At 53.3% G+C, this 26973-nt stretch overlaps 2 protein-coding genes across 2 annotated transcripts; one reads left to right on the forward strand and one right to left on the reverse strand.

The window, feature by feature from the left end:
- Positions 1-3504: 3504 nt before the first annotated feature.
- On the reverse strand, positions 3505-18807 carry PPP1R10 (protein phosphatase 1 regulatory subunit 10). Its single transcript, XM_075555304.1, has 20 exons — positions 18729-18807; positions 17947-18475; positions 11841-11958; positions 11184-11270; positions 10879-11014; positions 10469-10520; positions 9123-9200; positions 8833-9006; positions 8504-8609; positions 8268-8380; positions 7830-7930; positions 7341-7485; positions 7108-7266; positions 6691-6937; positions 6438-6501; positions 6140-6331; positions 5856-5931; positions 5516-5629; positions 4863-5372; positions 3505-4681 (listed from the first exon to the last, which is right to left on the reverse strand). Exons 3-20 carry the CDS (start codon positions 11945-11947, stop codon positions 4572-4574), a joined length of 2571 nt encoding a protein of 856 aa, XP_075411419.1. The 5' UTR covers positions 11948-11958; positions 17947-18475; positions 18729-18807; the 3' UTR covers positions 3505-4571.
- A 405-nt stretch (positions 18808-19212) lies between these two features.
- On the forward strand, positions 19213-26756 carry MRPS18B (mitochondrial ribosomal protein S18B). The gene is made up of 7 exons (XM_075555305.1): positions 19213-19461; positions 20688-20796; positions 20888-20985; positions 21097-21165; positions 22404-22470; positions 24488-24547; positions 26233-26756. Exons 1-7 carry the CDS (start codon positions 19384-19386, stop codon positions 26526-26528), a joined length of 777 nt encoding a protein of 258 aa, XP_075411420.1. The 5' UTR covers positions 19213-19383; the 3' UTR covers positions 26529-26756.
- Positions 26757-26973: the final 217 nt, after the last annotated feature.

Genomic DNA, 26973 nt, shown 5'->3' on the forward strand with positions numbered 1-26973 from the left:
GAGGTTGGTGCTGGGCAGAAACCCATAGGCTGACGCTGCTCATTCTGGGGCAGTACTTCCCAAAGTGTCACGGCGGCGGCGGCAGCAGCGTCACCTTGAACGTGACAAGTGCTAGGATGGGAATTGTGGTGCCTTAGACGCATGTCAAGCTGAGCAGCTTGAAGGCCGGTGATAAGACTAGGCTCGGTGCTGCTTAGCAACTTGTGAAGAAAATAACTGCTGCAGGGTTAAAGTGGGGGAGGGTTTGGGGGCTCGCGTGTGTGTTCACTTCAGGCTTTTTAAAAAAAAAACGAGGCAAAGACTGAGCAAGACTGAGAAAATGGGGTCGGGGAGGGGGCCGGTTACAGATCATCAAGAGTGTTGGAAAGATGGAAAGATGTGATTGGCCGTGGGGTCTGACTTTTACACTGATTAAAGAATCTATCAGCACAAGGAATAGGAAAACTACTTAGGTCTGAAGGTTGGGAAGGAACCGGCTTGCTGAGAGGAACGGGAACACCCTCCGGGAACAGACCAGCCTGAGGGTGGAAAGAGCTTGGCAGAGTCAAGTAACTTGAATTTCGAGGCTGGGCAGAGGCCAGAATCCCTTTTACAAGGAGCTGGGTGATCCGGGGATCCATGGGAAGCCACTGGCATTTTACAGGGAGCGCGAATCGATCCGGTGTGCATGTTTACAAGATTGCTTCTGTTGGCGGTAGGGAATACACGACGGTGGAGAGGCAAGCAAGAGTAAGAGGCCATTTATTAGTTCATGGAAAGGAGATGCCCTCCTCTGAGAAGCGAAGGTACAATGGACGTGGGCCTTTCCAGAAGTGGAAAGGGCCCCCTGCATGGAGCTCATGTTTAGTAGGTGCCCGAGACTGAACCCACTGAGAGAGTTTGCCAATCTGCAGTCTTGAGCCAATGCTAAGATTCAGAAAGAACCAAGGGTTTTTCGCCATCACACTGACTGCATGAGAGCAGGTAGAGGTGAGGTGGTGCGCCTGGGGCTGAGGGAAATGCTGAGAACGACCGGAGAGTTAACTTCTTGAGGCAGGCCACGTGTGAAAATGTAACTCGTTTGGATTTTGATGGGAAACTTGAAGCGGTGGCGCTCATTGGAAAATGAAAATAAGGGGAATGAACTTCGAAGCACAAACTCTGGCGTGTTCTTGTCTGTTGCGGGGAGGAGCGTGAGAGGCAGGCAGCAGATGAAACCAGAGGGCACCGCACAGGGTCGCGGCCGGTTCAGTGGGTTTTGTACTTGAACTGGGCCCATCACTTGATATTTCACGGGGAGTTTGGCCCTTGGATCACACCCCGCCTCAAGCCTGCCTTTCCCAGCACACAGAGCAGCGATCAAAACACACCAACCAGACCTGGGAAAGGAGAAACGTGGGCTCTTGGGACTTGTTAAGCGCTGTCTCGTTGGTTCCGACACCCCGTGCACCACAGAAGGAAGTCCTGCTGGGGCCTGTGCCAGCCTCATGATGGTTGGCTCTTGGCTGCCGCCCCTGTGTCTGTCCATCTTGTCCAGGGTCTTCCTCTCTTGTGCCGACCCTCTACTTTCCCCAAGCATGAGGTCCTTCTCCAGGGACCCAAGGAATGACGTGAAGTCTCCCATCCTCACTTCTAAGAGGCCTGCGTTTCCCACACAGTTCATCAGTCTTCAAAATGACATCATGGCTTTCCCACACGCTCATTAAAGATATCTGTGGCAGTAGATAGGCTGAGTGTCATCTGCTGTTTGCCTTCCTGACTGCTGCTTCCATGGGGACCGTTAGTGGATACAAGTGAACGGAAATTCTCGCCAACTTCAGTCTTGGCGCTGATTGTGTTGGTCCCTCGGGCTTGCCTACAAATGAGGCCTGTGAAACGTGGGAAGCTGTTGCCCTCATGTGGCCAGGGCTAGAAATAACAGCCGCGGCATTGTGGTGGTCCAGACCAGTAGGCTTTTGAGCATGATTCTTGTTGACTATTTAAAAATCTAGATTAATGAACTGTTAAGCATGATTCATATGTACTATATAATATAGATTTTGGGGTTGGCAATCAGCAGTTATCCTCGCAGCCTTGGGAACTCATTAGAATTGCAAAATCTTGGAATCCACCCCAGACATTAAATCGTTCATACACACAACATGCAACTTTTCGAGGGTGATCACGGAAGTACTGCTACGAACGCTCCGGTTCTTATGTGCATGGGTTTATTCCAAACGTTTCAAACTTGCCCTGCAGTCAGTCAGTGGCTGGTTGAAGACAAGTTCTCTCAGCAATACACTTGTCTTAGTCTCCTTAGGCTGCCTTCAAAAACAAAGGAGCAATCAGACGGAGGGTTGGGGGGGGGGGTCGCGCAGGGGGGCCAGTGAGATTCAAAGCAGAGGTCAGGTCCGATCAGGGCGACGTTATGAGGGACTGAGGAGGCCTTTACCTAGGATACCTTTTCTTGAAGGGCACAGAACGATCATAGGAAGTTACAAGTAGAAAGAGCCAGGCAAGCTGTGCGCTTTGCCTCAACAATACACCTGCTTTGAAGGATAGCAGGGGCTCAGAACCTGCCCGAGAAACCTCGCCCATCTACAGCCCTCTTTGTATTCCCAAAACATGATTTGAGTCCCTGGAGGATGCCCCACTGCCGTTTTGATGTGTGGAATCAAGGAGCGCAGGCAGAATTCTTTGGGGGAAGGAGGTGGAAACGTCTAGAAGTTAGATCGAGGTGGAGGGTACGGCGATAAATGGTACCTTCGCATTTCAGAGAGTCGATAGAGGTATGGGTACTTTTAGACTTCATCCTTCAAATGTCTGGTTCCAAGAACAGCTCAATTTTCCGGTGTTAAAATAATAGGCATTTCATGTTCCGACACTGGTCTCGATGACAGTGAAAATGCATGGGCACATTGGTGCACCTGGTAGCTGCCCTATTCTCTCAAGAGCCAGCCAACCCTGTGCCCCTCTTGCCTCCTGAAGTTTGCAGGGATGTGCTGTTCAGCTGCAGTTGCTATGCCGACATCAAGGCCCCCTGCTCGGTCAGCTTAGCGGAGCGCGCTGAGCTCCCACTGCTGGGGAAAGCTGACTCTGGGCCCTACTCTGCCCCCTATAGCTAACCAGGTCATACCAGGTGGCTGCAGCCCTTCCGTGAGGGCAGGGAATGAGAAGGCAATGGAATTGTTTTCCAGGACTTTTTGAAGCCCCCTTGTTTTTCGGATCATCTTTTCAGTACTTGATACTGATTGCGCTGAGGTCCAGTTGCTAGTCGAGTAGATGACACTCACAGGGGTTCCTTAGCTGATCTCTAGGGAAGCAGATCGCCTGGCCTTGCTGCTACGGAGCAGCCAGGTGGATTCAAACCACCTTTGTGCTTCACAGCCACGCAAACGAACCAGTGTGGCCAGCCTGGGCTCAGCAGAACAATCGCCACTCAAATGAGACTCCGCCAAGGTTGGCCTCAATGTATCTCCATCTACATTAGCTGATGTGGGCCGGGCCTTCTCCCCCCACTTGGTACAGAGTTCAAGCACACCAGGGTTTAAATAAGCTGCTTCTCTTTCCTGTTTATTAATGTACAAAATATACAAAACCAAAACCAAAAGAAAAAATCCTCAAATCCATGTGGCTCTTAACCCATGACCCTGCACAAAACCCAACCAATCCACTGTTTTCATAGAAAACAACTGATGCCGAGACAGGTAAAGGAGAGGGAGCTCATCTGGAGCCCACCGAGGGGGACACCTGGTGAGGACTCGATGGCTGCTGGGTACAGGGAGCTGGAAGCCTCCCTAGGACAAGGTTCCGGGTGGAGGAGGAGCAGGCTGGCTCCCCAGAGGCAGTGTGTGTAGTGTGACATCAGCCCAGCAGGCGGGCTCAAGTTGGTCTGTCTCACGGATGTGTTCTTCCAGGCCTCCAGAATGAATGGTCACAAAGACCAGGCACCCCCATGGGCCTGACTCGTGCCCACGAAAACTCTCGCTGGACGCCGATAGATGCAAGTCAGCCGCCACCGGGCCGAGTGGACCGCCTATGCAGATGGGTGTTCATGGGAGGGGGTCTTGAGAAAGCCCATGATGCCGAGGGCGGCGTGGGGCTGATGGGCTCCAGAATCAGATCCAGCCCGACCGAGCCCTCTCAGTGCACAGGACAGACCACCCCCAGCCCCGAGGGGCAACAGGCTTGGCTGGGATGATAGTTCCTAAGTGCGGCGGGTCCCATGGCAGAAGTCTGTGCGCACGTGGGGGATCCACCATAGGAGAGCAGGGAAGCCAGCTTTCAGCTCTCAGGCATGAAGGGCAATACTGGAAAGGGGTTTGGGGTACAGGGCAAATCTCCTCAAAAAGTGAAGTCAACTGGGTCTTCTCTTCAGCAGTCCAGGGGTACAGAATGTGTCCAGTCTCTCTCTTCCCCACCGGGGGACAATGCACATCAATGTGCACCAGTGATCAGAAACCCCCAGGACCCCAAGTGGGCAGGAACTGAGGGGGCCGGCTCCTCCTCGGCTGGGGGGAGGGGCAGATGGGCCTCACAGAAGCCATAACAGGGTGGAAGGAGCCAGGCTGCAGTCCACGGGAGGTGGTGTGGGTGGGGCGGGCAGGTGGTCCCTAGGGCAAGGGGGGCCCATTGACCCCCGGGTGGTAGAAGGCACAGTTGTTCTCATAGCGGCAGTTGCCCTTCATCATGAAGTGGCGGCACACAGGGCGGTTTGACATGTCTGTGGGAATGAGGTGAGCTGGTTAGAGGAAAAGAGGGGTCAGTGCCACCCATCAGCCCTCCCCTCTAGTCCATGGGGTCCTGGACCTCGCGTGCAGCCTGGCAACCCCCGCAGCGGCCTCTCCCCGCTCCTCAGAGGACGCGTAGGAAGGACAAATTAGGCAGGCTGGGCGCTCGCTCACCTCCTCCGTGGCTGTGGCCTCCGTCGTGGCCCCGGTGGCCCGGGCCGTCATGGCCCCGGTGCTCGTGAGGGGGTGGCCCTCGATGGTCATGGCCTCGGTGACCGGAGACATCATGAGGCCGGTGGCCATGGGGCCCCCCATGGCCAGGGCCTTCGTGGGGGCGATGTCCGCTGCCCCCGCCCATTCCTCCGCCAGGGCCTTCGTGGGGGCGATGACCCCCACCTCCAACCATGCCCCCACCGGGACCCCCTCGTCCATTTGGGGGTCCTCCTCCAGAGCGGCCTCCTCTGGCGCCACGGAAAGGAGGAGGGGGAGGTTCATTTCCTCCTCGACCACCGCGTCCTCTGTGGTAGGGGCCGGGACCGGGTCCTGGGCCCCCTCGAATTGGGCCACCCCGCATGGGGTCACCCGGGCCGTCCCAGAAGGGATCACCGCCCCGGGGAGGGGGTGGGGGGCCCAGGAGACGTGGGCCCACTGGCCCACCAGGACCCCCGGGGCCTCCGTGGGGACCTGTTAATAGAAAGGGAAAGGGACAGTTACCCGCAGGAAACCCCGTACTGCACGCTACAGCAGCAGCTTCTCCCTGTCCCTTCACATTAGTCTCCATCAGGCCCGAGCAAGCAACGGGCTCACGCTCGTCTCCCACCACCTACCTGCCATAGGCCCTCCAGGGCCAGGGGGGAAGTGCTGCATGCCTTTGGGGCCCCCGGGGCCCCCGGGCGGGTACCCATTGGCTACTGGACCAGGGCCTAGGAGACCGTGCGGCACTGCAATGACAACCAGACAAGCCCTGTCAGCAAGGATCCCAGAAAAGCACGGGTCGGGACTCCTCATTTAGATAAGCTCAGACGTCCTGAGGGAGCCCACGACCCCTCCTTCAAGAGCAGCCCCTCTCCTGCCCGGGCTAACCCCTCCCCCGCCCGTTCCCTGCTCAGTCACAGCACCGTGCTGGCCAGGGCCCGTGACACCCTGCTTTCCCCCACGCCTGCGTACCCAGCATCTGCTTGATCTTGTCTGTGTAGTCGGGCTGTTTCTGCAGCTCTTCCGAGGGGTGACTGTTGGGGCTGCCCTGTGAGGAGGGAGCAGGACAGGTCAGCGACAGGCGCCGAAGCGAACACGAGGGAGGCGGAAGCGAAGGAGCGAGAGCAGGACGGGGGAAGTAGGGTCAAAGGAAAGGGAGAGGGGAACGAGGCGCAAGGACAGGACGAGACGACAGAAGAAAGGGGGACAGCAGAGACTGGCCGGGGAAGTGCCGGCAGGGGCAGCTTCGTACATACCATGATGGAAGTGAGAATCTCCTGGACATTGATGCCGCCGCCAGGGCCCTGGGGGCTCTTCCCAGCGCCCATGCTCCCCATCAGATTGGCCAGGACAGGGGGTAACTTAGAGCCGCCTGCCCCGTCAGGTGACCCGCCAGCCCCGCCGGCCTCCAGGGTCTCCACATAGGGGGTCTCGTCCATGGAGCACTCCTGAAAGAGAAGTCAGGGCCACTGAAGAGACCTTCTCACCGACAAGCCGCGGCAAGACACCTAAGCTATTGCCACTCCCACCCCCCATCGCCACCGGCTCACTCACCTCATCAAGAGGGATCAGTTTTGGGGGTATCGGCTCATAGGGCTCCGGATCGGGCTCATGGGGACTATCAGGCATGCCGCAGGAAAAGAAAGACAAGAAACCAGAAGGTGAGGCAGATGGTTCAGGCCAGACACCAGGGGGTGGGGGCGGTTGGGCTTTCTATTTTCCACCCCCTTTCTCAATTATCCCAGCTCCCTTCAGGGCAGGATCTGAAGGGGCCCAGATCCCCTGGCAGGAAGCCCAGTCTGCTCACCTCTCCTTATTCAGGAAGAGCTCCTGAAGGATCCCCTTCTCCCGCTCGGCCTGGATGTACCGCTCCTGGCTGTTGCTCCCTGGGATGACCAGGGGCGAGGGCAGAGCCAGGGGCCGGGGACACACCCAGGGCACCTTCTCCTCCATGCTGTCATGGCTCAGCCGCCGAGCTGTCTCAAACGCATGCCGGTCTGACAGGATCTCTCGCTTCGCCGCTTCTCCAAAGTCCTTGATCTTATTCACATTGACTAGTGAGAGGGCGAAACAAACTAGCATCACCTCACTGGCACAGCCATGCCGCTCACGGCGCCCCGGCGGCCCAGGTAGGATGGCCCCTGCGGGTTTCCAAGGCCAAGCCTCCTTTCCGCTCTCTCCCAAGCATCACACAATCCTCTTCATAGGAGGTGCGACCTCTTACCTCGTTCCGTCTCATCCAGTTCAAAATAGAAGTATTCCCGCAGTTTGGCCTCCTCGGGCCATGTCACGGTTTTCCTCTTCTTGCCTTTCCGGGTCAGCTGGCTGGGATCGCCAGGACTCTCCACGGGCTTCACATCCAGAGCCCCGGGGTCGAGAGAGGCTGGAAGAGGAGGGCGTGTCAGACTGGGACCCTCTCAAGCACACCTCGAGACGGCGGGCGGGCTCCACACTCACCTGTATCCATGAGCTCGGGGACTTCAACAGGAGGGACTGGGGTCCCCGGACGCTCCGTCTCCATGGCCTCGGCGGGGACCGGCTCAGGAGAAGAAGGTTTGGCGGTGCTTGTTTCTGTGCTTGGCTTCCCTTCAAAGGGGCTCGGCTACGGTGAGAGAGAAAGAAGTCAACGGGCCGACAGGGTGACCCGGGCCAGGCAAGCGTGGTTCCTTCCCAGGGTGTGTCTTGACCACCGCCCCAGCCAAAGCCGACACGCCACCGTGGAGTCCGCTCCAGGCCCCCGTGAGCCTCCAGGGCCGAGCAGAGCTGCTCTCGGGGCCTGTGTGCAGCTTGCCTCGTCTTTCTCCCGTGGAGCGGGTGGTGGCTTTGAACCGCAGCCCGATGTAAAACTAGCAAGGCTCCACCAGTCCATCGCGGCCGCTCACTTCCTCCTGTTGCCCCCCCACTTGCCTCTCTACTTCCCCTTCCGCCTGGCCCCTGGCCCCGCACCTTAGCAGCTGTCGGCGACAGCACCTTCTTCTTCTTCTTCATTTTGATGCCGGGAACAGGGGCTGAGTTGAGAGCATCCAGAAAGCCCAGGCCCTCCATTGCTGAAAAAAACAAGGACAACTGTAACCTACAACCACCAGGTCTCCTTCACCATCTTCTTCCTAGGGACCCACGCTGGCCAGACGACAACTCCGCCTCGACTTACAATAAAATCAGCTCACGGGGTCAAAACGAGCCGTCGTCGTGAGCACTGCAGATGAGCCGCGAGTCCCCAACCAGTCACGGAATGAATGGGACCCCTCCCCTCCCCAGAGCAACTTCCACTCCGCCGCGCAACAAACACGCGGGGGGGCCCTGAGGACTCAAAGGGGACAGCATTTGAACGTGAACCCCTGGGCAAAGGCTCCCCCCCGCCCAGCCCCCCAGCCTGAGACTCACGTTGTGGTGGGATGATCTTCACTTTGATCTCTTTGGTGGCGTTGGGGGTGGTATTCAGCGGCTTGTATTTCTTCTCTGCAGGGGGGACCACGTCTCCTGGAACAGCTAGGGAACTGTCCAAGAGGGGCAGGCAGTCAGCATCTCCGTCACCCCACCAGCACCTCCTGGATGCCCATCAAGCGCCCACCCCATTCACGGATCCACCCCCACCCTGAACCCCAGAACATGGCCCGTACCTCTGTCGCTTGAGGGGAATGGGTTTCAGGTTGTACTTGTCCGAAACCATCACTGTGTTGGCGTTCTTCTTCACGGGCACCAGGGACGGCGTCTCCAGCTCTAATCCTGGGGGGAGGCGCAGTGTGGGCAGCCGCCCTTCTCCCAACCTTCCCTTTCCCGGACCACCCCCTTGTCTCTACGGAGCTCCCTCTGCCCCTCCCGCCCCCCCCCACCCCCGCAAGCTCTCCCGCTTGTCACAGACCACAAAGTCACACTATTCCCGCCACTACCTACCACCCCCGGGGCAGGTATATGCCCAGAGAGCTCGCAGAACCACCGAGAGCCTCACCAGTGGAGCGGAACTTGGCGTGGCTGGGTGCCATGGTCCGAAGCGACTTGGGTTTCTCCTTTTTCTTCTCGGGGACCTCTTCCGTGCGGGTCTCAGCCTTCACCTCTGGCAAGGGTCGCTCAGGAGGAGTGGTCCGACCCTTTCCTTCATCTTTCCGTTTCTTCTTGTCCTTTTCTGTTGCAAACCAAGCAAAGCAGAAAAGGCTTCTATGACAGCAGGTAGAGGGGGGGGTAGTGGGGGGACCACATGCCAGTAAGAAAAAAAAAAACAGGCACGGGGAAGGGGCGTACCAGCAGGCTGGGCACTGCTCTGAGATCGGATGACCGCCATCCAGTCGCTGACAAGCACGGAGGCCAATTTCCGGAGTTCTGTGGGCGACAGGAAAGGGTAAGGTCAGGAATCAGGGATGTTGGCAAACGTAACGCGTGAAACCGTGCGATCGACAGTCACAGAGCCGGCCTCTGCTCAGACACCGGCTCCCGCAGAGATGGAAACCCGGCGACAAGGGCCACAATAGTACAGAGAGGGCCAGCGTGCACGCCGAGCACAAGTGCCTCTGCCCTTCCCCTGCAGCAGAACAGAGACGGGCAGGCAGGACAGCGAGCCTGTGCGGGGCTCCGAGGACACTTTTTCTGCATGGTCCGAAAGACGAGTTTATCACAAAAGTTCCAAGGAGGCATATTCAGGCCCAAATTCGAAAAACGGTGGCTGAACATTAGAACCCAACTTTCAGAACTGCCAAACACCCGGCCATCTCACACGGCCAGCTCGGCACCGTCCTGCAGTAACCGCCGCCTCCACGCACGGCTGGCTCAAGACTACAAATGTGCAATCTGAGGGGTCCTAGGTGAGTGGACTGAATCCCTCCCTCCTCACAGAGGGCCACCGCCAGATGGAGCGAGGACACAGTATTGTCTGAAAGCTGGGCAGTGACTTCACGGGCTCGCCTGCGTTACCCGTACACCACATGTACGTTATGGGAAAGGTAACACGAAGACCCACGACCTGCATTAACCTGCCCAGTGGAAGCGAGGGGATGCTTTGCCGCATGAAGAACTCCGTCAAGTAAAAGCAAACGGGGTCCTGTATCCCGGAGTAGTGTGCCCAAGGCCGCCGCCCCTAGCAGCAGAACTCTGCACAGGCTCCTCCAGGCCTGGACACTCCCTCCAGACCAAAGAGGCCAAAGCCTCCTGCCCTAAGGACCCAGACATGACTCCCTTGGTTCAGAGAGCGGTCCTGCATTAGCAGTTTTTCCCGAATTCTGATGTTCCTCCAGGGCGGACCTGGCGGAATGAGTCATGTCTCACGGTGCTGGTGTCTGCCTGCCCGGGGTAGGGAGGCAGAGAAACGGCCAGACTATGTGGGCCTGGCCAGGGGTGCCCACCCTTTTCTTGGAAAAGTTAAGACTCGGCTGGGGTCCGAGCTGGGAGATGCTCGGGAGTCAGGATTGTGGCAGCGTCCTACAAGAGTGTCTGTGGGTGGAACTTTCCAATGAGGGAAATGGGATTTTTGAGAGCGAGAACAACAAGGCGAGGAAGAAAGAGACAACCCAAGATCCTAGATGGGTGGGAAGAGGTGGTGTTTTTGTGGAAGGGGGCGTGGGGGTAGGAGCTCAGGACCCAGGCAGTATGCATACCTTCATCCTCACTTGACTTGCTCAGTTGCTTCACCAGTTTGGCGGTGTTGTTCTAGGAGAGACAGGGAGCAACAGCGAGGTGAATGCCAGGAGGCATATAAGCCCGCTCCGAACAACCCCCACCTAAACCCACAACCTCACAGTCCCTTACACTGCAGCTAACGTGCACCTGGTACTTTAGCCTGTACAAAGCCTGAATCTTGAGAAGTACCCAGCTAGATGGCTACAATGATTCCCATCTGAGGGGAAACCGAGCCTCAGATGTGGGCAACACCCCAAACCCAACACCCATCAAAGGAGATCAATTTGAAGCAAGCCTCTTGATTCCAAACCCGTTTTCTTCCCCCAGTTTAATGCAGGGCGCCCGTCTGCAGCCCTGTCAGAGCCCGTGCGGTGCAGAATACACGTACCTGCTTGAGATGGTCCACAGTGAGCGGCAGGTGCTGCAGGGTCAGGAGGATCTGCTGCAAGAGGGGAACGTTGTTGGTCGTCTTTGAGTATGTCAGCCAATTGTTAAGAAGCTTGTAGCCACCAACGTCAATGAACCTGTGGTCCAGGAGGGGGACAGTCTGTAACTTCCTTCGCTGGGTTCTAGAAACACCACAGCCCACACACCGGGGCCTTGGCCTACCACAGTCTCGGTACCCCATGCCACCCCCCACGCCCTCCTTTCTAACTTCCTACTTCTTCCCACCGCAGTCCCCCAGCGACTCACGTGACCAGAATGGCGGGTGCGCGGGTCTGCAGGAGGATGTTCAAGTATGTGCACCGGCTCACCATCTTGCGGGCCTCCTTCATCAGGCTGCGAGAGAGGAATGCAGTTTAGGGCCGGGCAGCCAGAGTGGGCCTCTTCTCTTCCCAGAAGAGCCTGTTGGTTATCTGGTGGGAGTGACTAGGAATCCATTCCTGATGACTTGGGAATTGGCTTCTGTGTGGGAGGGTCACTCAGGCCTCTGGCAGGGTGGGATGGATCCCAGTGACATAGAAAACCACCGGACAACGGAGGATGACCAAGATCCTGAAACCCGTGCTTCCCTGGCCCACAGGGCACCCATCTCCGGCTAAGGGAAGCGTTCTAAGCCTTAAGAGCCATCCCTTAGCGGTCTGTTCCAGACTGGCTGGGTCATTTGCTTCTCCTTCTGACGTGGGTCCCTGAAGGGGATGCTATTTTGGGTCCCTGGAACCTGAGCCACAATAGAACCAGGAATCCTGTCACTTGACTGCCCTGCTCTCGTTCAGGGTGACCACTCCTGCTTAGGACTGTGGACAGCTGCATCTCTAGCTTCTTCTGAAGGGCAGGAAGCCAGAGATCGTCTTTTCCTATCACTCCTCCTGCTCCATCTACAAGAGCTCCTGAGGGGGGCAGACTCACCTGAAGATCTTGGAAATTCCATCCACACTCTTGACTTCCCCATCTCGGTTAAGGAAGCTATCCAGGCCCTTGAGAAGCTCTTTGGGGTCTATGGGACCCGACCCCATGATCGTGCTTCCTGCAAAAGAACAAACGGCACAGAATAAGTGGCTGGCAGCGACAGCCCCGGCACCTCATCTCTATCACCTGACAAAACATGGCTAACTCCCCAACCTGCATTCACATGATCTCGCCATTTCCTAGGTAAAAGCAACACTGACAATGGTCCCTCCTGAGGGAGGAGCCCCGACACACTAAGCACAGGCTGACCACCGAAGGGGGAACCCAACCAGAGTTTGGCTGGCCAAGCTTTCTGTCCCTCCCTCCCACTTAACATCCCTCCAGGTCAGGGGCACTTCACTAGCGTGCATTCAAGGGCTCAGATTCAAGTGCCTACAGAGCGCATGATGCTCCCGTCTCCCAGCCATCTTCCACCAGTCCCTAGGCTCCGTCTCTCCTCAGGGGCTAAGTCAATGGGTCTGGCCCGGCACAAACCATCACCACATCCACATGGCAAGCCCACACTGCAAGTAGGGCGTTCTTAGGTGCTTGGGGTAAATGTCTTGAAAGAGTCTTTGTCCATTCAGAGGCATAAGCACCAGAAGTGCTCTGCTTACAGGCGTGGACAACCACCTGAAGCAGTTGGGTGAACGGAGCAGACTCTTTCCCCTGGGGAACTGGGGGTAGCTTCCAGCAACAGAGAGAGCTGCTACAAAGGGAATCCACAAGCAAGTCTGCCTAGGCCCCGACTGGACTCTCACTCCCTCGCCATCAACTGCCCATCGAGTACCACGGTCTGAGAGAGCATGGCTGCGAGAGCACAGTCAAGACTCTGACCTCCTCCCCCCCCAAAACGACACCACCTTCCTAGAGTCAAAGGAAGGTCTGGCACCACAAGCCACGGATTCAGCACGAAGGGCACCCAGCCAGCCAGCATCCTGACAAGGGCCTGGCAACCGGTGTGGAAGGGGGTTCCGGAAAAGCTCCACTCGTGTCACAGGCCAGAGTGCGGTGACACAATTTCTCAGCGAGCCCTCAACGCCCACAGTGGTTTCTTCGGTACACATGATGGTCCGGACTTGGGTTATCTACACTCGACACATGGGCGTGGAGTCAGACCAGAGAAAGCTGCCTCTGCTAAGATGTGCCCTTGGGAAATAAAGTAAACACTCGGGAGGGAGGGGACCAAGAAAACAACCCAAAGCCAACATCCACTCCTACATATAATTGGCAGACGGACACCAGGCCAGCCCAGAGGTAGAAGCAAGCGTGTGTGCTTTTCAAAGACAGCAATTTTGTGCAGAAAGAGAACAGGTTTCTTATAAAATAATGCAAATTTGTTCTATGAAATACCCAACAAGAAAAAAATTCCCTATCTCAATCTTTTAACACTCCCCAAAGAATAACTGCAACGGTCCTAACAGCCTGGGTCGAGAGGGGTAGAGAGAGGTGGCAGCAGCCTGGAGAGACAGGGGTAGGGAGAGGGAGAGAGAGAGAGGGAGGGGGGAGAGAGAGGGAGAGAGAGAGAGAGAGGTGGTCCAGACTCGATGGCTGAGGGTACAACCTGCAGACATGACCACAGTGAGAAAAGACAATGAGCCAACTCTCAACTGAAAACTTCCACGAAGGCGCGCAGACCCGGAGCTCAGGGGAGAAAGTACGCAAGCAGAACTGGATGCTAGCAAGTCTTCCTTCATCTGTGGGATCGATCCACTCACTAATGCCGAGTGCCAGAGGCAGGGATAAAGCAATTATGGTTCTGTAGCTGAGGTCCTATAAAATGATACACAGAAACGATACAGGGATACACAGATCGCGTAGAGGGATATATGAAACAGTATCACATCTGTTACCAGATGGTAAAGGCAGCCAAGGGGGTCCAAAAGAGCATGGTACAGATCAGTTACCACCAAGAAACATGTACACTTAAATGTACCTACAGCCAAGCCTACCAGTAAATGCCACACCAATATATGCCAATTTAACAGCCTTGAATCCAATGAACTTGGTCTGAAACCAGCCACCCCTTAACAGGTGGCCTCACCAACTCAAACCTGGCGCAGGATGAACATGCGTGCAGAAGTGCACCCGTGACCAGGTATGCAGAGGCCTGCCATCACTTTCCTTCCTTCAGAACCGGGAAACTGTTGCCACCTGAGCAGAAACATCCCCTCACACAGGTGGGATGGGGGAGGGGGTGGGGAGACAAAGGGAGCAAAGAGCCCCATGCTCCACTCTGGGAACTTCACCACAGGAAACAACTTTTCAATTAGCAAACTCCCAAGCAAGAACAAAAGACAGACCCATCAAGGGAGGCCAGGAGACAAAGAAGATAGGTTAAAAGATTCATTTTGCACTACTGTTTTGGAAATCGAATTAAGTGGGCTTTTGTCTCCTGAGTAAAATGTGATACAATCTAAGAGGGCTTTCCAGTCTCAGCTCTCCCCACCCCCCCTTCAAGCATTTTACAACCCAGCTTCCTTCAGAAGAAGTCAGGACGCTGTGAATGAACTCACAAAGTACTCCAGTGGGAAGGAAAGAGGCTCACTTTGGACACAGGTCCTGGTAGAAAAGGCAAGGAAATGACCAGAGCTGGCGGGAACAGTGACCTGTGTCCCAGTATTGCCAAGGAATGACTTGGGAGTCTAGAACGATAGCCTGAGGTAGCTTTCCGAAACCCGAAGCATTCCAGGCTCCTGTTTGGTCTGCTGCTCATTTCCTTGAAGCAGAGCACTCCTGCAGGGGGCAAGGCAATCCCTTGGCCAAATGCTTCAGCTGGTCCTGCGCTGAGCTGTCTTCCCAGAGGAGGATGTGAGCAAGACAGGCACTGGGGAGTATCCGCCAGCTCTCGGCGGAGGGAGATGCAGTCACAAAGCGCCCCTGGCTTCTGCTGCCAGAATGGAGGACACTTTAGAATGACCCCCAGGGACGTGAAGCCAGACTATCTTGTGGCTCAAGTCGTTCCTCGCCAGTCACAAAGGGCACAGGCGGGAACTGGGTCAGGACAAAGATCCTAAGCAAGTCAGCGCCCTTTAAAAATAGTTAAGCATCTTCTAACAAAAGGAGGAAAGGAATCCTGTTTCACTCTGGGGTCTTACTACTTCTGGAAATGAACATGCTTCCGACTCAAAGCCTCTTTGCTCCTCCTCCGCAGAGTTTTAGCCAGTTCCAGTCTAGACCGCAACATGGGCTCAGCTGCCTGAGGGGCTTCACAAGGTTCTCTCTCCTGAGAAGAAAGCACCTACCAGTCACTTTTGAAAACCTGGGTACCTGCCTTTCCCTGTTCCCACCTTCTGAGGAAAGCAGAAAATCCCCAATAATGCTAGGAAATGATCCCACAAGAGAACTCTGGCCGCGAGTACAGGGACTGCACTCTCCAAGTTCTCTGGACGGTTCTGCTTTCCCTAGTAGGCCGCTTTCTTGCTTTCTAACTCCCATGTTAAGACCTCTTTATTAATCCCCTGCTCACTAGAGATCCCCAGTGGATGGAATGTTCAGCTCCCAAGGAAGGTATGGTGCAGACACATGGCAAAAGCTGCTTAAACATAACAAACTCTGGTCAACAGGCACCTGGAAGAGTCCCTCCCGTCCATCCAGAAGTACTACATGGCGAGTCAGACCCAGGAGCAAAGCAGCGGTCACCGTAGGACAGTTGTCCAACACGCCCTTCCACTTTTGCCTACCATCTCCACGTTTCCACGCAGGTATTTAAAGAAAATAAAAGGTATACAGAGCTCCTGAGACTTGTGACTTCCAGAGAAGTGTTAAGAAAGGGGCAAGCCACCCAACACCACCCTCAAATAGGGTACAGCTTTTTGAACATGCACCAACTGGTATGGCACAAGTTAAAATGGAAAGGGGCTACTACTGTTCCCTCATTTTTTTTTTAAAGAGGAAAAGTTAAAAAAAAAACAACCAAAAAGTGGCTCTTCGGACAAATGAAGGTTGTGAAATGTAATTAATACCAGAAAGGTTTTGCTTACCAGAAACAGTGGCTTGATTCCCCCTGCCTCGAGTTTACAACTGCCGCCTCTTTTCCTAAAGAGTCACGTCTCATCCTAGTGCCAACGTGCAGGAGCTAAGCAACTGGAGAGCGTGGCACACAGCACTGAAGAGTTTAGCCCCGAATGTAGACGTGGGGCACGGGCACTTTTTAAGAAAGTCCTAAAAGTACCCATTCTCCCCCCAGATTCTCCTTACACAAAACATCCCAAAGCCAGAGGCCTAAGGGCTGGTTCCTGAGCAGAAAGTAGCACAATGCAGTCTCACTCAGCTCCCCCTGTCCCCTCATTAGTTTCTCAAGTCCCTGTGTCCGGCCCCGAGAGGTTACAACGCTATTACAGGCAAGTATTAAAAAGTACGGCTGAGGTTTTAATTGGCAACAGAGGTGAGGAAAACTTCCAAGCAACAGTGATGGAGTCAAAGAATGTGAACACTCAAAGGGGCTGGATGACTCAGTAAAACTACAGCTGCCCGAGGGCAGCCTCAAAGACCAACTTCTGTACGCTTTCTTCCCTTGGAAGATCAAGGGCAGAAAGATGACATCGAAAGAGGAGGACAAGTTCGAAGGTGCTCCTCCTTGGCAGCAGCAGCAGCCAGGCTCAGCAATCAGCTCAGGGGGCGGAGCTACAGGAGGGCGGGGCCTGGAGGAGCAAGCTGATTACATCACCTCCCAGGGCCGCTCCTCCCCCTTGACCAAGCTTCTAGGGCGGCCCTAAGCTCTGGGTGGCAGCGGGGAAGAAACACAAAGAAGCAGGGACGCCATTTTGTAATGGTGAGCTTACAATACTCAAAAGCTGGCCCCCCCGCTTGGCCGGCCTCTACGATTATGCTACCCACTGGATCGGTTGCGGGGGAGGACGGGGGGGGGGAGGAAAGTACCCCCACGCTGAATAAATCTTTGACCAATTTTTCAAGAGCGTTGTGAAAAGTTAAAAACGATTATCTTAAGAGGAGCAAATTTCTGGAAGGTGAGTTGAATTTCCGATTGAAGTTCAAACTACCACCACCAACCATCCCTTCCACCGTTTAAAGAGAAAGGGGGGTGGGGAGGGCTTGGACCCCGCTCAACAAATAGGGTTGAGGTGGGAGGACAGGAGAAAAATGGGTCAAGAAAACAACCTGCAACGCCGCTTGGAAGAGACAAAAGGACAAGGAAAGGTCGCCATATTGAAGCAGGGAAGAAAAAAATTGCTTTTAAAGACACAAATCTTTTAGAACGCTAGCATTCAATCGCACTATATGGCTTTTAAAATTATACTCCTGAATCCCACATCCCCCCGACCTTCCCAGCCCCTAGCGGTATTCCCACCCCTTCAAAATATCATTAAATGTTAAAATCACTTCTGCTTTTAAATATCCTATGCAATCGGCAACAATTACAAGACATTCCTACCAACTATTATCATGTATGTATTGGCACTAAGATTATATTTCGCCCTAAAATTAAGTGTCTTGCAATCTTTATTCCTAGATTGCCACCTACTTTAACCGCACATATACCCCAAGCAAATTACATCGAGAGGATTTAACAATCATTTAAAGTCATAGCTCTATTTCGCTCTGCCCATCTCCTTACCCTGCAATCTTTATGTACAGATTGCTTATTAATCTGGCAAATTGAAAGGCGCCCCTGGCTCGTCTCACACACAAAGAAGTGGGACTTTGGGGCCACAAGATCCACCATCTTTTGTATGTGAGCTCATTAACCCTTTTGTAGACTGCAGCTAAGAGGAAGGTAGCCTCTTTATAAAAAGTATACACTTATGGCTCTGGCAGTCTGGAAATTGGCTGGATTACCAAGGGTTAACCGTCAACATCCTCATTTGCTGGCCCTCCCTCCACCCTCTCCGTGCCTGCTGCTGGGCAGGAAGAGGTGGGTAGGGAAGAGAGCGCGATTGTTTAGACCCACAGGCCCTTCATAATGGAGACTTATCGACCAGATTGGTCCTTCTCCAATTCTTTGTTCTAGGATCTCTGTTCTTCCTCTCATTAATTTTTTTGGTTTCACAACGGGAAACGTTGATTTCTTGTTGCAAGGCTGGTTTTTTGAAAATTCGACACTTACTATCCAATTTTTTTGCGACGTCAGCACCTCAGGCTCAGGGGGAAGGGGATTAAAATTTTGGAGGAAAAAAACACCAACCAACCAGAACCCAAAACTCAATTATTTGGAGGGCCTCATTGGATCAAAAAGTCTCTTTAAAAAAAACAAAAGGCCAGCTCAGTATTCGTTCCCCCCCCCACCCACCTCCACTTAGGGCGGGGGGGTCGCAGAAAAAAAATCTGAGTGGATTCAAAAAAAATTAAACGCTGGATGAGTGAATCTGGGTGGGCTTAGCAAGGGAAGGTGGTTGATTGTTTTTGCAGTTATGTGGTGACGGTCTTCGGTCACAGATTTCAAGTCCCAAGCAGCGTGGGCTGGTGGGGGGCAAGATAGGTGGGAGGGGGGGCAGAAGACACAAGTGGTTGGGCTGGTGGCTGCTGTTTTCCCTTCCCCCCCTCTCTCAGGATCCTTTCAAGGGCTTAGATGTTGCTGCGGCTTGTTTCTTTTTTTTCCTCGTGCCCGGCCTGTCTTTCTCCGAGAAAATTCAAACCTGGGGAATGAAAAGGAACACAAGGGAGAAAGATGTGATCAGCAAGGCTTGCTTTTAAAATACTCAAAAAAACCCCAAAAACCACATCTGGTTCCCCCGAACACACCAACCCCAATGCAGCCGCTTTATAAAGATCGGGTCTACGAGCCGAACCCACAGCTGAGCTTTATTTTCCTAACCCAAAAACGCTCCGCAAAAATTAAAAAATTAAAAAAAAAATGTACCCTCCAACCAACAAAGAACCGAAACTTACCTCTAAACGAACCCCAGAATGGCGGATGCCCGTTCGGGCGGAGTCTTTTATACCGGGACACCGCCCAACGCGCCGAAACGCGCTCGCGAAACGCCCTTGTCGCGAGACATTGTGCGCGAGGCGTGAGCTCATTGGCCAACCCAAAAAGGAACTCGGCACCTGATTGGCTACGCTCCCCCGCCTTCGCTCAGCCCCTTCGCCCACCTCGCTCCCTCTTCCGCCTTCTCCCTGACCCCCACCTGCGTGCGCGTGACCGGAGAGGATAGTCCCGCCTCTTCCCTGTTCCACCACTTCCGCCCCCGGCGAGTCAGTCTCACGCGGGATTGGTGGAACGGACTCGGCGCATGCGCACTGACAAGATCCCGGCCTAAAGCGCCTTCCAAATTGATCGGGAAGCAAACGCCAAGGACGAAGTCGACGAGGCGTCGTGACTCGTGTAGAGAAAGCTCAATTTTGAGGCTCGGTTCGATTGTGACGCAGTTGAAATTGACTCCCCCCCCGCCCCTCGCCGCGCCGCCTCCCTTTCCTACGTCTCCGTCTTGACGTCAGCACGCGGCCACCTGCGGCACTGCGGGCGCGGCCTTGACTTTCAGCCCTGGGCGTCTCGGGCTGTGCGCGCGCGCCTTGTCGGGCGCGCTGGCCCTGGACGTTCAAGATGGCGGCCTCCTTACTGAAGGCGCTGCCGAGGCGGGTTCCCAGCTTTTTACCTCTCCGAGGTGCCTATGGAGTTCAGGTAACTCCTTGGGGGCCCATTTTGCACAATCCTCCCTTGAGTTACGTCTGTAGGTCGTCGTTCTACGGCCCGAAATGCAGGAGGTTGAGGGAGAGACTGGCTCACGTGCTCACGACTCGGTGGTCTCGGCGACAGTTTCCTTCTGTCCCCTCCTCCCCACACTCCAATAGCACGGTCATTTGCGGCCCCCCCAAAACGAGGCCAAAGAGCCAGGGGTAGAGATCTCCCACCACCCCCACCCCCACCCCAAAAATCGTTTCTCTTAGAAAGCTACGGTTTGGAATTGACCCTTCGGCTCCATCAGCTATGAGGATGGTGTCTTAAGTCTGCCATTTTGACGACCAGCGCTTCCATTTCCCATTTGTCCAGGATACGTGCTCACGACCAGGGTGGCCAGTTTCCCAGCTCAGCTTATCTCACTAAGTCCCTTGAAAGGTTCATAAAGTTTTTCGGATTGAAGGTTCCCTCCAGCCTAAGGTACTCACCAACTTGGGAGTTCTTGGTGGGGCACGGTCTTTGGAAGGCTTGCCCAGGTGCCACTCCCTAAGGTGGTAGTGGAGAGTGAAGAGATGGGGCCACCCCAGAGTTAATAACAGGCTTGGGAGCTTTTAAGACCCGCGTTAGGACTCCTTTGTTCTTTGTATTGGAATGTTGTCCACCTTTTTATGAGGCTGGGGAACTCTGACTTGGAGTTAGATTATGTTGGGGACTCACCTGTCATGTGAATCCCCTCCCACCCAGATATCCTACTTCCAAGAGCCTAGCTACTCACCCCTTTCCTCCTTCCACCAGCTTCGATTCATTTTCCCAAAGTCATTGACTGTCTTAGGTCTGCCAGGTCCTTAAAACTTTCCTCAAATTAAGATGGTCTTCCAGTCCACCTGCCCTAGTTGTCTCTTAACATTCACTTCTCTTTCTAGATCTGATTTGAAGATAGGGAGAAGAGTTGGTTGCACGATTGCATTCCAACAGAATTATTACTTTTCATTTGCCTAGTACTAATCTATTGCTGTCCTGGTCTCTGTGTGAGCGTGTCCACAGAGTTTGTAGTAAATACTATGATTTTATTTAAACGATTCAGATTATTAAACAGGATGCTGGAGAAAAGAGTGACTACTTTTCATATATATATTCCATGGACACAATGGATATGCACCCCTTTCCAAAATATGGGAGCGAAACCATGAGCCTGTTCTTGAACTCATGCGCTTGTACTTCCTTTGTAGATTTCTCTCCAGACTCTCTGCACCAAAGCACCCCCTGAAGAAGAGACTTTGCCCCCGGCTCCTATTTCTCCTTATGAGCAGGAACCCTGGAAATACCTGGATTCAGAAGGTATTTCTAAAGGCGGAAGGGAAAGTCAGGTGAGGTCTGTGACCTCTTGCCTGTTTCACCTAGAAATGACCCTGGCTGTCTCTTCTCGTAGAATACCAGAGCCGTTATGGTTCTCGCCCCGTGTGGGCTGACTACCGCCGCAACCACAAAGGTGGCATACCCTCACAGAAGACGCGGAAGATGTGCATTGTGAGTTTCTTGGAGAGGGATGGGGAGTGGGGACGGAGTGGTCGACGGTGGTAGCAGCATTCTTTCTGAAGGGGCTCTGAACCTCCTCACCTACCCTTTTCTTCTCTACAGCGTGGAAATAAAGTTGCTGGGAACCCTTGCCCAATCTGCCGAGATCACAAGTTGCATGTTGACTTTCGGGTAAGGCGGATCCAGAGATCTTTTCTCCAGGATAAGGATTGGGAGTTACTTTGAATGTTAAAAGGCGCCTGCCCCATTGGTGCCAGGCTGCCCGCCAAAAGGTTATCAGTAAAGATCCTTGGAAGACTGACAGGCCAGTTTTTCTCTGTGCTTTTGGGTTGGTCTTAGTTGGAATCAACTGCAGAAGAATGGGACTTCGGTGTTTTATTTGCTTTATTAAAGAGGTGCCCCTTACTCCTTTATCTGATGGCCCTGCAGTTCACTTTCTGGTTTGGGTGATAAGAACACATCCCCTCTCATCCTGCCTTTTCTATAAAATTTACAGTGTAAATGTGCGGGCCAAAATGTTGCTTGCCTGTCATACAAGAACAGTGCCCAAGAGGCTCATTGCACTTATTAGCAAGTGGAATGGACTGATGTTTTCTTTATTATGACATCACTGTCGGTGTAGTCCGAGAGAGGTGGTGCTGTGTAACAGAACTACAGTAAGCACTTAACAAACTCGTTTTCTCACCGTGGGAGAGGCCAGACTTTGCAGTGCCGGGAAAAGGCTTTCTCCCGAGAGGCTGTGGAGGAAGGTCCTGGACTCATCAGTTGGTCCCTTGGAGAGGTGATGCGAGGTCTCGGCATGATGCCCCTGTGTCTGACTTGTGCGGCATCACAAAGCTCATCCCAAGTAGGAGAATAAGGATGGGCATTTCTCTTTGAGGGATTTCAGGATTTCCACGTTTGACTCGGATTTCTTTTTATTTTTGCCCAAAGGGCTGACTTTAAAACTTTATTCTTGATGTGCTTGAACTATGAAAACTTAATACATCTGTGAGAGCTCCCAATTAAAACACACACACACACACACACACACGAAATTAAACAACCAGAATCAATCACAGTTTCTTCCCAGGTACAAAGGAAAAAACAAAACAACTCAGATGATTAAAAACCAAACCAAAGCACACACAGACACACCCAAAACAAACTTTACTCTTGTGGAAGAGAATTGTCTGCGTCTCAGTAGCAGAATACAGGGGGTGCGAGTGAAATGGAAGACCAAAAGCAGAGGAGTTTGTTGGCGTTTTCAAGAGCAGGTTCAGCAAGTTGATGGACAAAAAGTGGTACACGGAAGAGGATCGATGCTGTGAAAAAGGGGTTAAGGCTCATGGGAGCCTGGAGGCCATTGCTGCCTGTCTAATGGTCTTGCTGCTCTCACTCGCTCTGAAGTCCTCTCCTCCTCTTGACAGAACGTGAAGCTCTTGGAACAGTTTGTGTGTGCCCATACGGGGATCATCTTCCACGCTCCATACACAGGTTAGTACAGCAAGCCCCACAGAGGACCAGAGGACTGTGTCTTAGAACTCGTTAGCAGTCAGACAACAGGGATTTGCTTAGTGACTGACTTGGAGTTTACAAAGTGTGATTGAACTTTATGGGCATCTTGGCTAAACAACTAAGATTGTGGCTGGACCCCCAGGCCAAATCCAGCCATTGTCTGTTTTGGGAAATAAAACTATATTGTAATAAAGTCATTTTCATTTCTCTGCTACAGAGCAGTGAATTTTTTTCCATTTTATTTTACTTTTAAAAGTTTTTCATTTGTATTTTTTAATCATTTTATTGAGGGGTTTTGTTTTTATTTTTTTAAATCATTTTATTGGGAGTTCTTACAACTCTTGTAACCATCTATTCATTAATTGTATCAAGCATATTTGTACTTAGTTATTATTTTCTAAACATTTATATTCCATTTGGTATCAGCTCCTCTTTTTACCCTCCCTTGCCCCTCCCCACTTCCTGACCCCTTGATAAATGATAAGTTATCATTATTTTCTTCCCCCCTCCTCTGCCCACCTTCTCCCTACCCTTCTGGTAGCTCTACTCCTATTTCTGTTCCTGGGGGGTTTATCTGACCTGGATTCCTTGTGTCCTGAGTTCTTTTTTAAAAAATAATTCCTTTATGCCCAGAGATAGTTTTTTTTTATTTAATTTTTTTTATTGAGGGTTCTTACAGCTCTTAGAACAATCCTTACATACATTATGTACATACATTTGGACATGTTGCCATCATCATTTCCAAAACATTTTCTTTCTGCCTGAGCCTTTGATATGAGCTCCTCTTTTCCCCTCCTTCCCCTACCCTCCCACCTTTGTGAACCCTTGATAATGTATACATTCTTTCTGTTTTCATGTTTTACACGTCTGCTGTCTCCTTTCACCCAGGACAGTGCATCTTCTCATGCAGTCATCGTCCTTGTGAGTCCCACCAGTGACTCCCTTACGGGCCTGGTGGGACTGTGTACACCGTTACAGAGTCATCGGTGAGGGGTTGAGACAGACATGGTAGGGCTTGCAGAGCTGAACACATTTGCTATCTGACCCTCTACAGAAAACTTCGCCAACCGCTGCCCAAGAACATTTGCCAAGAGTAATGTGAATCTGTGGTTATTGGGAGTGACTGTCTGATACTTGCACTTAGTCATAGTTTCGGAAGAGGGAGTTTTGAGTCGAGCTGTAAACGGTTGAAAGGCTTCTCGTGCTGCTGTCTCAGTCTCCCTTTGCTAGGTCTGGAAGCTTGTCTTCCTTGAATGAAGTTGTATGCATCTGTCCCAGCTGGCCCCCAGTGAAGCACACTTTCCTCCCAAGAACCTCCTTAACATTGACACGCTCAGTGCCTCGGGAAACTAGTACCCTTGTCACAAACATAGCCTAAGTAGGTGCCTTTCCAAATGTTGCCTCCCGCTCTAGTGAAGGCTCTCTGTCGGCTCTCCTTGTCCCTGAGCTTTGGCTCCTGGCCAGTCTTCACTTGCCTGGGGATCTTGCTCCCCTCATCTCTGCTCCATTGTTGGATTTCTTTTGTATGTCAAAAGAGATGCAAAGGCCTTCAAAGACTTTATGGGAAAATTCCACTGCCTTTTCATTTCTCTACCAACTTTTTGAAGCCACTTCATATACCCAACCTAAGCCCGCCTCAACACAATACTGGCAACTCCTTCTCAAATGGGATTATAAATACCGCGGCAGAGATTAGGATTTATAATGTGTGTGGTGGGGGAGGGAACAGAATTCAATTCATAACACCTAGTCATCCTTCTCCGGTGTCTCGGCCCTCCAAAATCTTCATTCTCACCCAAGGAGTTGAGGAAGAGTCTCTCTGTTTGCCAGTTAGGGGAACAGAGCCTCACGGAGGGATCAGAGAAATGAAGTCGCTGAGTCAAGCCAGGTCTTCTAACTCGTATCCCTCTGTCATCGTCGCTCTAGCCTTTGGCTGACTGTGTCTTATAGAACCAGTACCAAGTTTCGTCTTCACCCGTCTTTCTCCTCCCTGCAGGGGTCTGTATGAAACAACACAAGATGTTGACCCAGGCCATCCAGAAAGCCAGGGATCATGGTAAGCATGAGAAGCACCACACAGCAGGGTTCTGGCAGGTAGAAACGCTGTGACTTCAGGCTGGAGGGTGGATAGAGTACTCCCACTTTGTCCACTCCATTGTCATTGCCCCTTCTCCTGAGTCCCTTCCTGTGTACAAACATGGCAGAGCTGTCTGATGTCTGACATGAGAGCCAGAGCGAATCCAGATCAATAGCAAAAGGTCTATCTATGAAGTGGAGATCAAATACATCTCAGACAGACAGACAGACACTCCTACCTTTTTACCAATTCTGGTGCCGCTGTCCCTTCCATGGCACTCCACCCCCATACTGACCTTGGTGCCTCATGGCCATGGTCACACAGAGCTCACAGGCAGTATTCACAACTGTGGGACTTAAAGAAATGGATTATCATTTAGAATCAGGAGGGGCTGGGAGACAGTCCCTTCTCAGCCATGTTTGCAGGCAAGTCTCTCTGGCCTGCCCTGCAGCCTGCTTGGGCAACTTACAAAGCTCTTTATCTCCTCTGGCAAGTGCCCCGAAGCACCACACTCCCCAGAAGGTGCTCGTTTCTTCCACTCGGGGGCCAGTGCTGCCTCTCCCCTTCTCCCAAGGCTAGGGGGCTCGTAGTGCTGAGATTGGAGGTCCATTCCTGCGCCGTCTTCCTTGGTAGTGGGGACGTGCCCCTGCCTGCTTCGGAGATAGCTCATTTTAAGTCTGGTGGGGTCCCAACAACTGACCCATCTACCCAGTAGAGGGCTGCGCACCTGGTTTTCATGGCCTCCTCTCCATACAGGCTTCACGAAGCTTAACTGCTTGTTAATCCCCTTGGTGGGCCACAAGCTTACCTTGCATAGTCCCACCCACTTGGGGAAAGTTACAAAGATGATACTTTAAAAACAAATCCTCAAACAAACTTGGTACCATGGAGTCAATACTGACTCATAGCAACCCTATAGGACTGCTCCTGTGAGTTTCCGAGACTGTAACTGTGTCCGGGAGTAGAAAACCCCAACTTTCTCTTGTGGAGTGGCTGGTGGTTTCGATCCACTGACTGTGGCGAGCAGCACCACTCCAACTGTTAACAACTACACCAGCAGGGCTTCCAGAATGTACGTGAGCTGTATTAAGTGGTTCACTGCACTGCAGTAGGTCACGGCCTTGCCCCCATGTTCTTCCTGTGTTCTTTCCCTTCTCTGCCCTCTTAACTTGGCAAGTGCTAATCCCAAGGGCAGGACATCTGGTGGCAGTACCTTAGTGAATGACTCGCTGGGCTGTTAACTGCAACATCAGCAGTTCGAAACCACCAGCCGCTTCCACGGGAGAGAAATGAAGACTTCTACTCTCATAAAGGCTCCCAGTCTCAGAAACTCACAGGGGCGGGCGGAATTACCCTGCCCTCTAGGGTCACCCCGAGTGTGACTCGACGTAATGGCAGTGAGTTTGGTTAACTAGACCGTAGGAGGCTCTTCATGAAACGTTGGCCCTGGGCTCCATGGCACCTCTGCATGAACCTGGGACAAGGTCATGGTAGCTCCCCTTCCCTAGCTCCAGACACAGTTTCATGGCCCGGTGCAGGGCTTCACAGCTTGGCAGGCAGCTCAGGCCCTTTCAGCTCACAGTTGCCCCTTTGGTCCCTCTTCAGATGTCAGTTTTCTTATTTGCCTCCTCCTCACCTCACCGCCTCTTCTTCATTTCCTCTAGGTCTCCTCCATTTCCACATTCCCCAGGTTGAACCCCGGGACCTCGATTTCAGTACTTCTCACGGAGCTGTGAGTGCTACTCCACCAGCCCCCACCCTGGTTTCAGGAGACCCCTGGTACCCGTGGTACCGCTGGCAGCAGCCTCCAGAGAGAGAACTGTCCCGCCTGCGCCGTCTCTACCAGGGCTACCTCCGGGAAGAGACTGGCCCCCCGCCGGAGACAATGCCCGAAGTGCCCCCGCCAGCTCCCACCGAAGCCACCTCCACGGAGCAGGCGGACCCCCAGAGTGCTCCCTAGGAGCTGCAAGTTGACTGTGAGGGGAGGCTCTGCGACTGGGACCGTGGCCCCCTGGACAGTGGTGGCTGCTTTGTGGCCAGTTGGCAGGCCCTGGGCCAGAGGAAGGGGCGGTCGTTGAAGGGATGAGACTGAAGGAGGTGCTTCTCCGTGGTGAAGAATGGGTCAAGTGTTCCGTTGCTGGCAGACTGCCTGCTCAGCTCCCCTGCAATAAAGCTGTTTGTCTCTCCGGCCCGGTCTGGCTTTGAGCTGAGCTGCAGATGAATGCCATCTTCGTTGGGGTGCTGGGGGCTTGGTGGGTTCTCATATGTAAGGAACGCGATGGCCTGTGGGGGGCGGAGCCCCACCGCCCCGCTCTGGGGCCTCTTCAAGGTGCAGAGGCAGCCTGGCCTGGGCACCTGGCATGCTGCTCTAGGGACTCTGGTCCCCCCACTCCTGTCGTCTACAC

Source organism: Tenrec ecaudatus, chromosome 7 (genome assembly GCF_050624435.1).
Source record: "Tenrec ecaudatus isolate mTenEca1 chromosome 7, mTenEca1.hap1, whole genome shotgun sequence".
Classification (NCBI taxonomy): Eukaryota; Metazoa; Chordata; class Mammalia; order Afrosoricida; family Tenrecidae; genus Tenrec; species Tenrec ecaudatus.

Bases quoted from the DNA above. Each gene is read 5' to 3' on its own strand.
- MRPS18B (XM_075555305.1), top strand. From the start codon at position 19,384: ATGGCGGCCTCCTTACTGAAGGCGCTGCCGAGGCGGGTTCCCAGCTTT. The intron at 19,462-20,687 runs GTAACTCCTTGG...CTTCCTTTGTAG, and splicing joins GAGGTGCCTATGGAGTTCAG to ATTTCTCTCCAGACTCTCTG. The intron at 22,471-24,487 runs GTTAGTACAGCA...TCCTCCCTGCAG, and splicing joins CTTCCACGCTCCATACACAG to GGGTCTGTATGAAACAACAC.
- PPP1R10 (XM_075555304.1), bottom strand. From the start codon at position 11,947: ATGGGGTCGGGTCCCATAGACCCCAAAGAGCTTCTCAAGGGCCTGGAT. The intron at 7,486-7,829 runs GTGCGGGGCCAG...CTCTCACCGTAG, and splicing joins TGTCGCCGACAGCTGCTAAG to CCGAGCCCCTTTGAAGGGAA. The intron at 5,630-5,855 runs GTACGCAGGCGT...TTGTCATTGCAG, and splicing joins CAAGATCAAGCAGATGCTGG to TGCCGCACGGTCTCCTAGGC.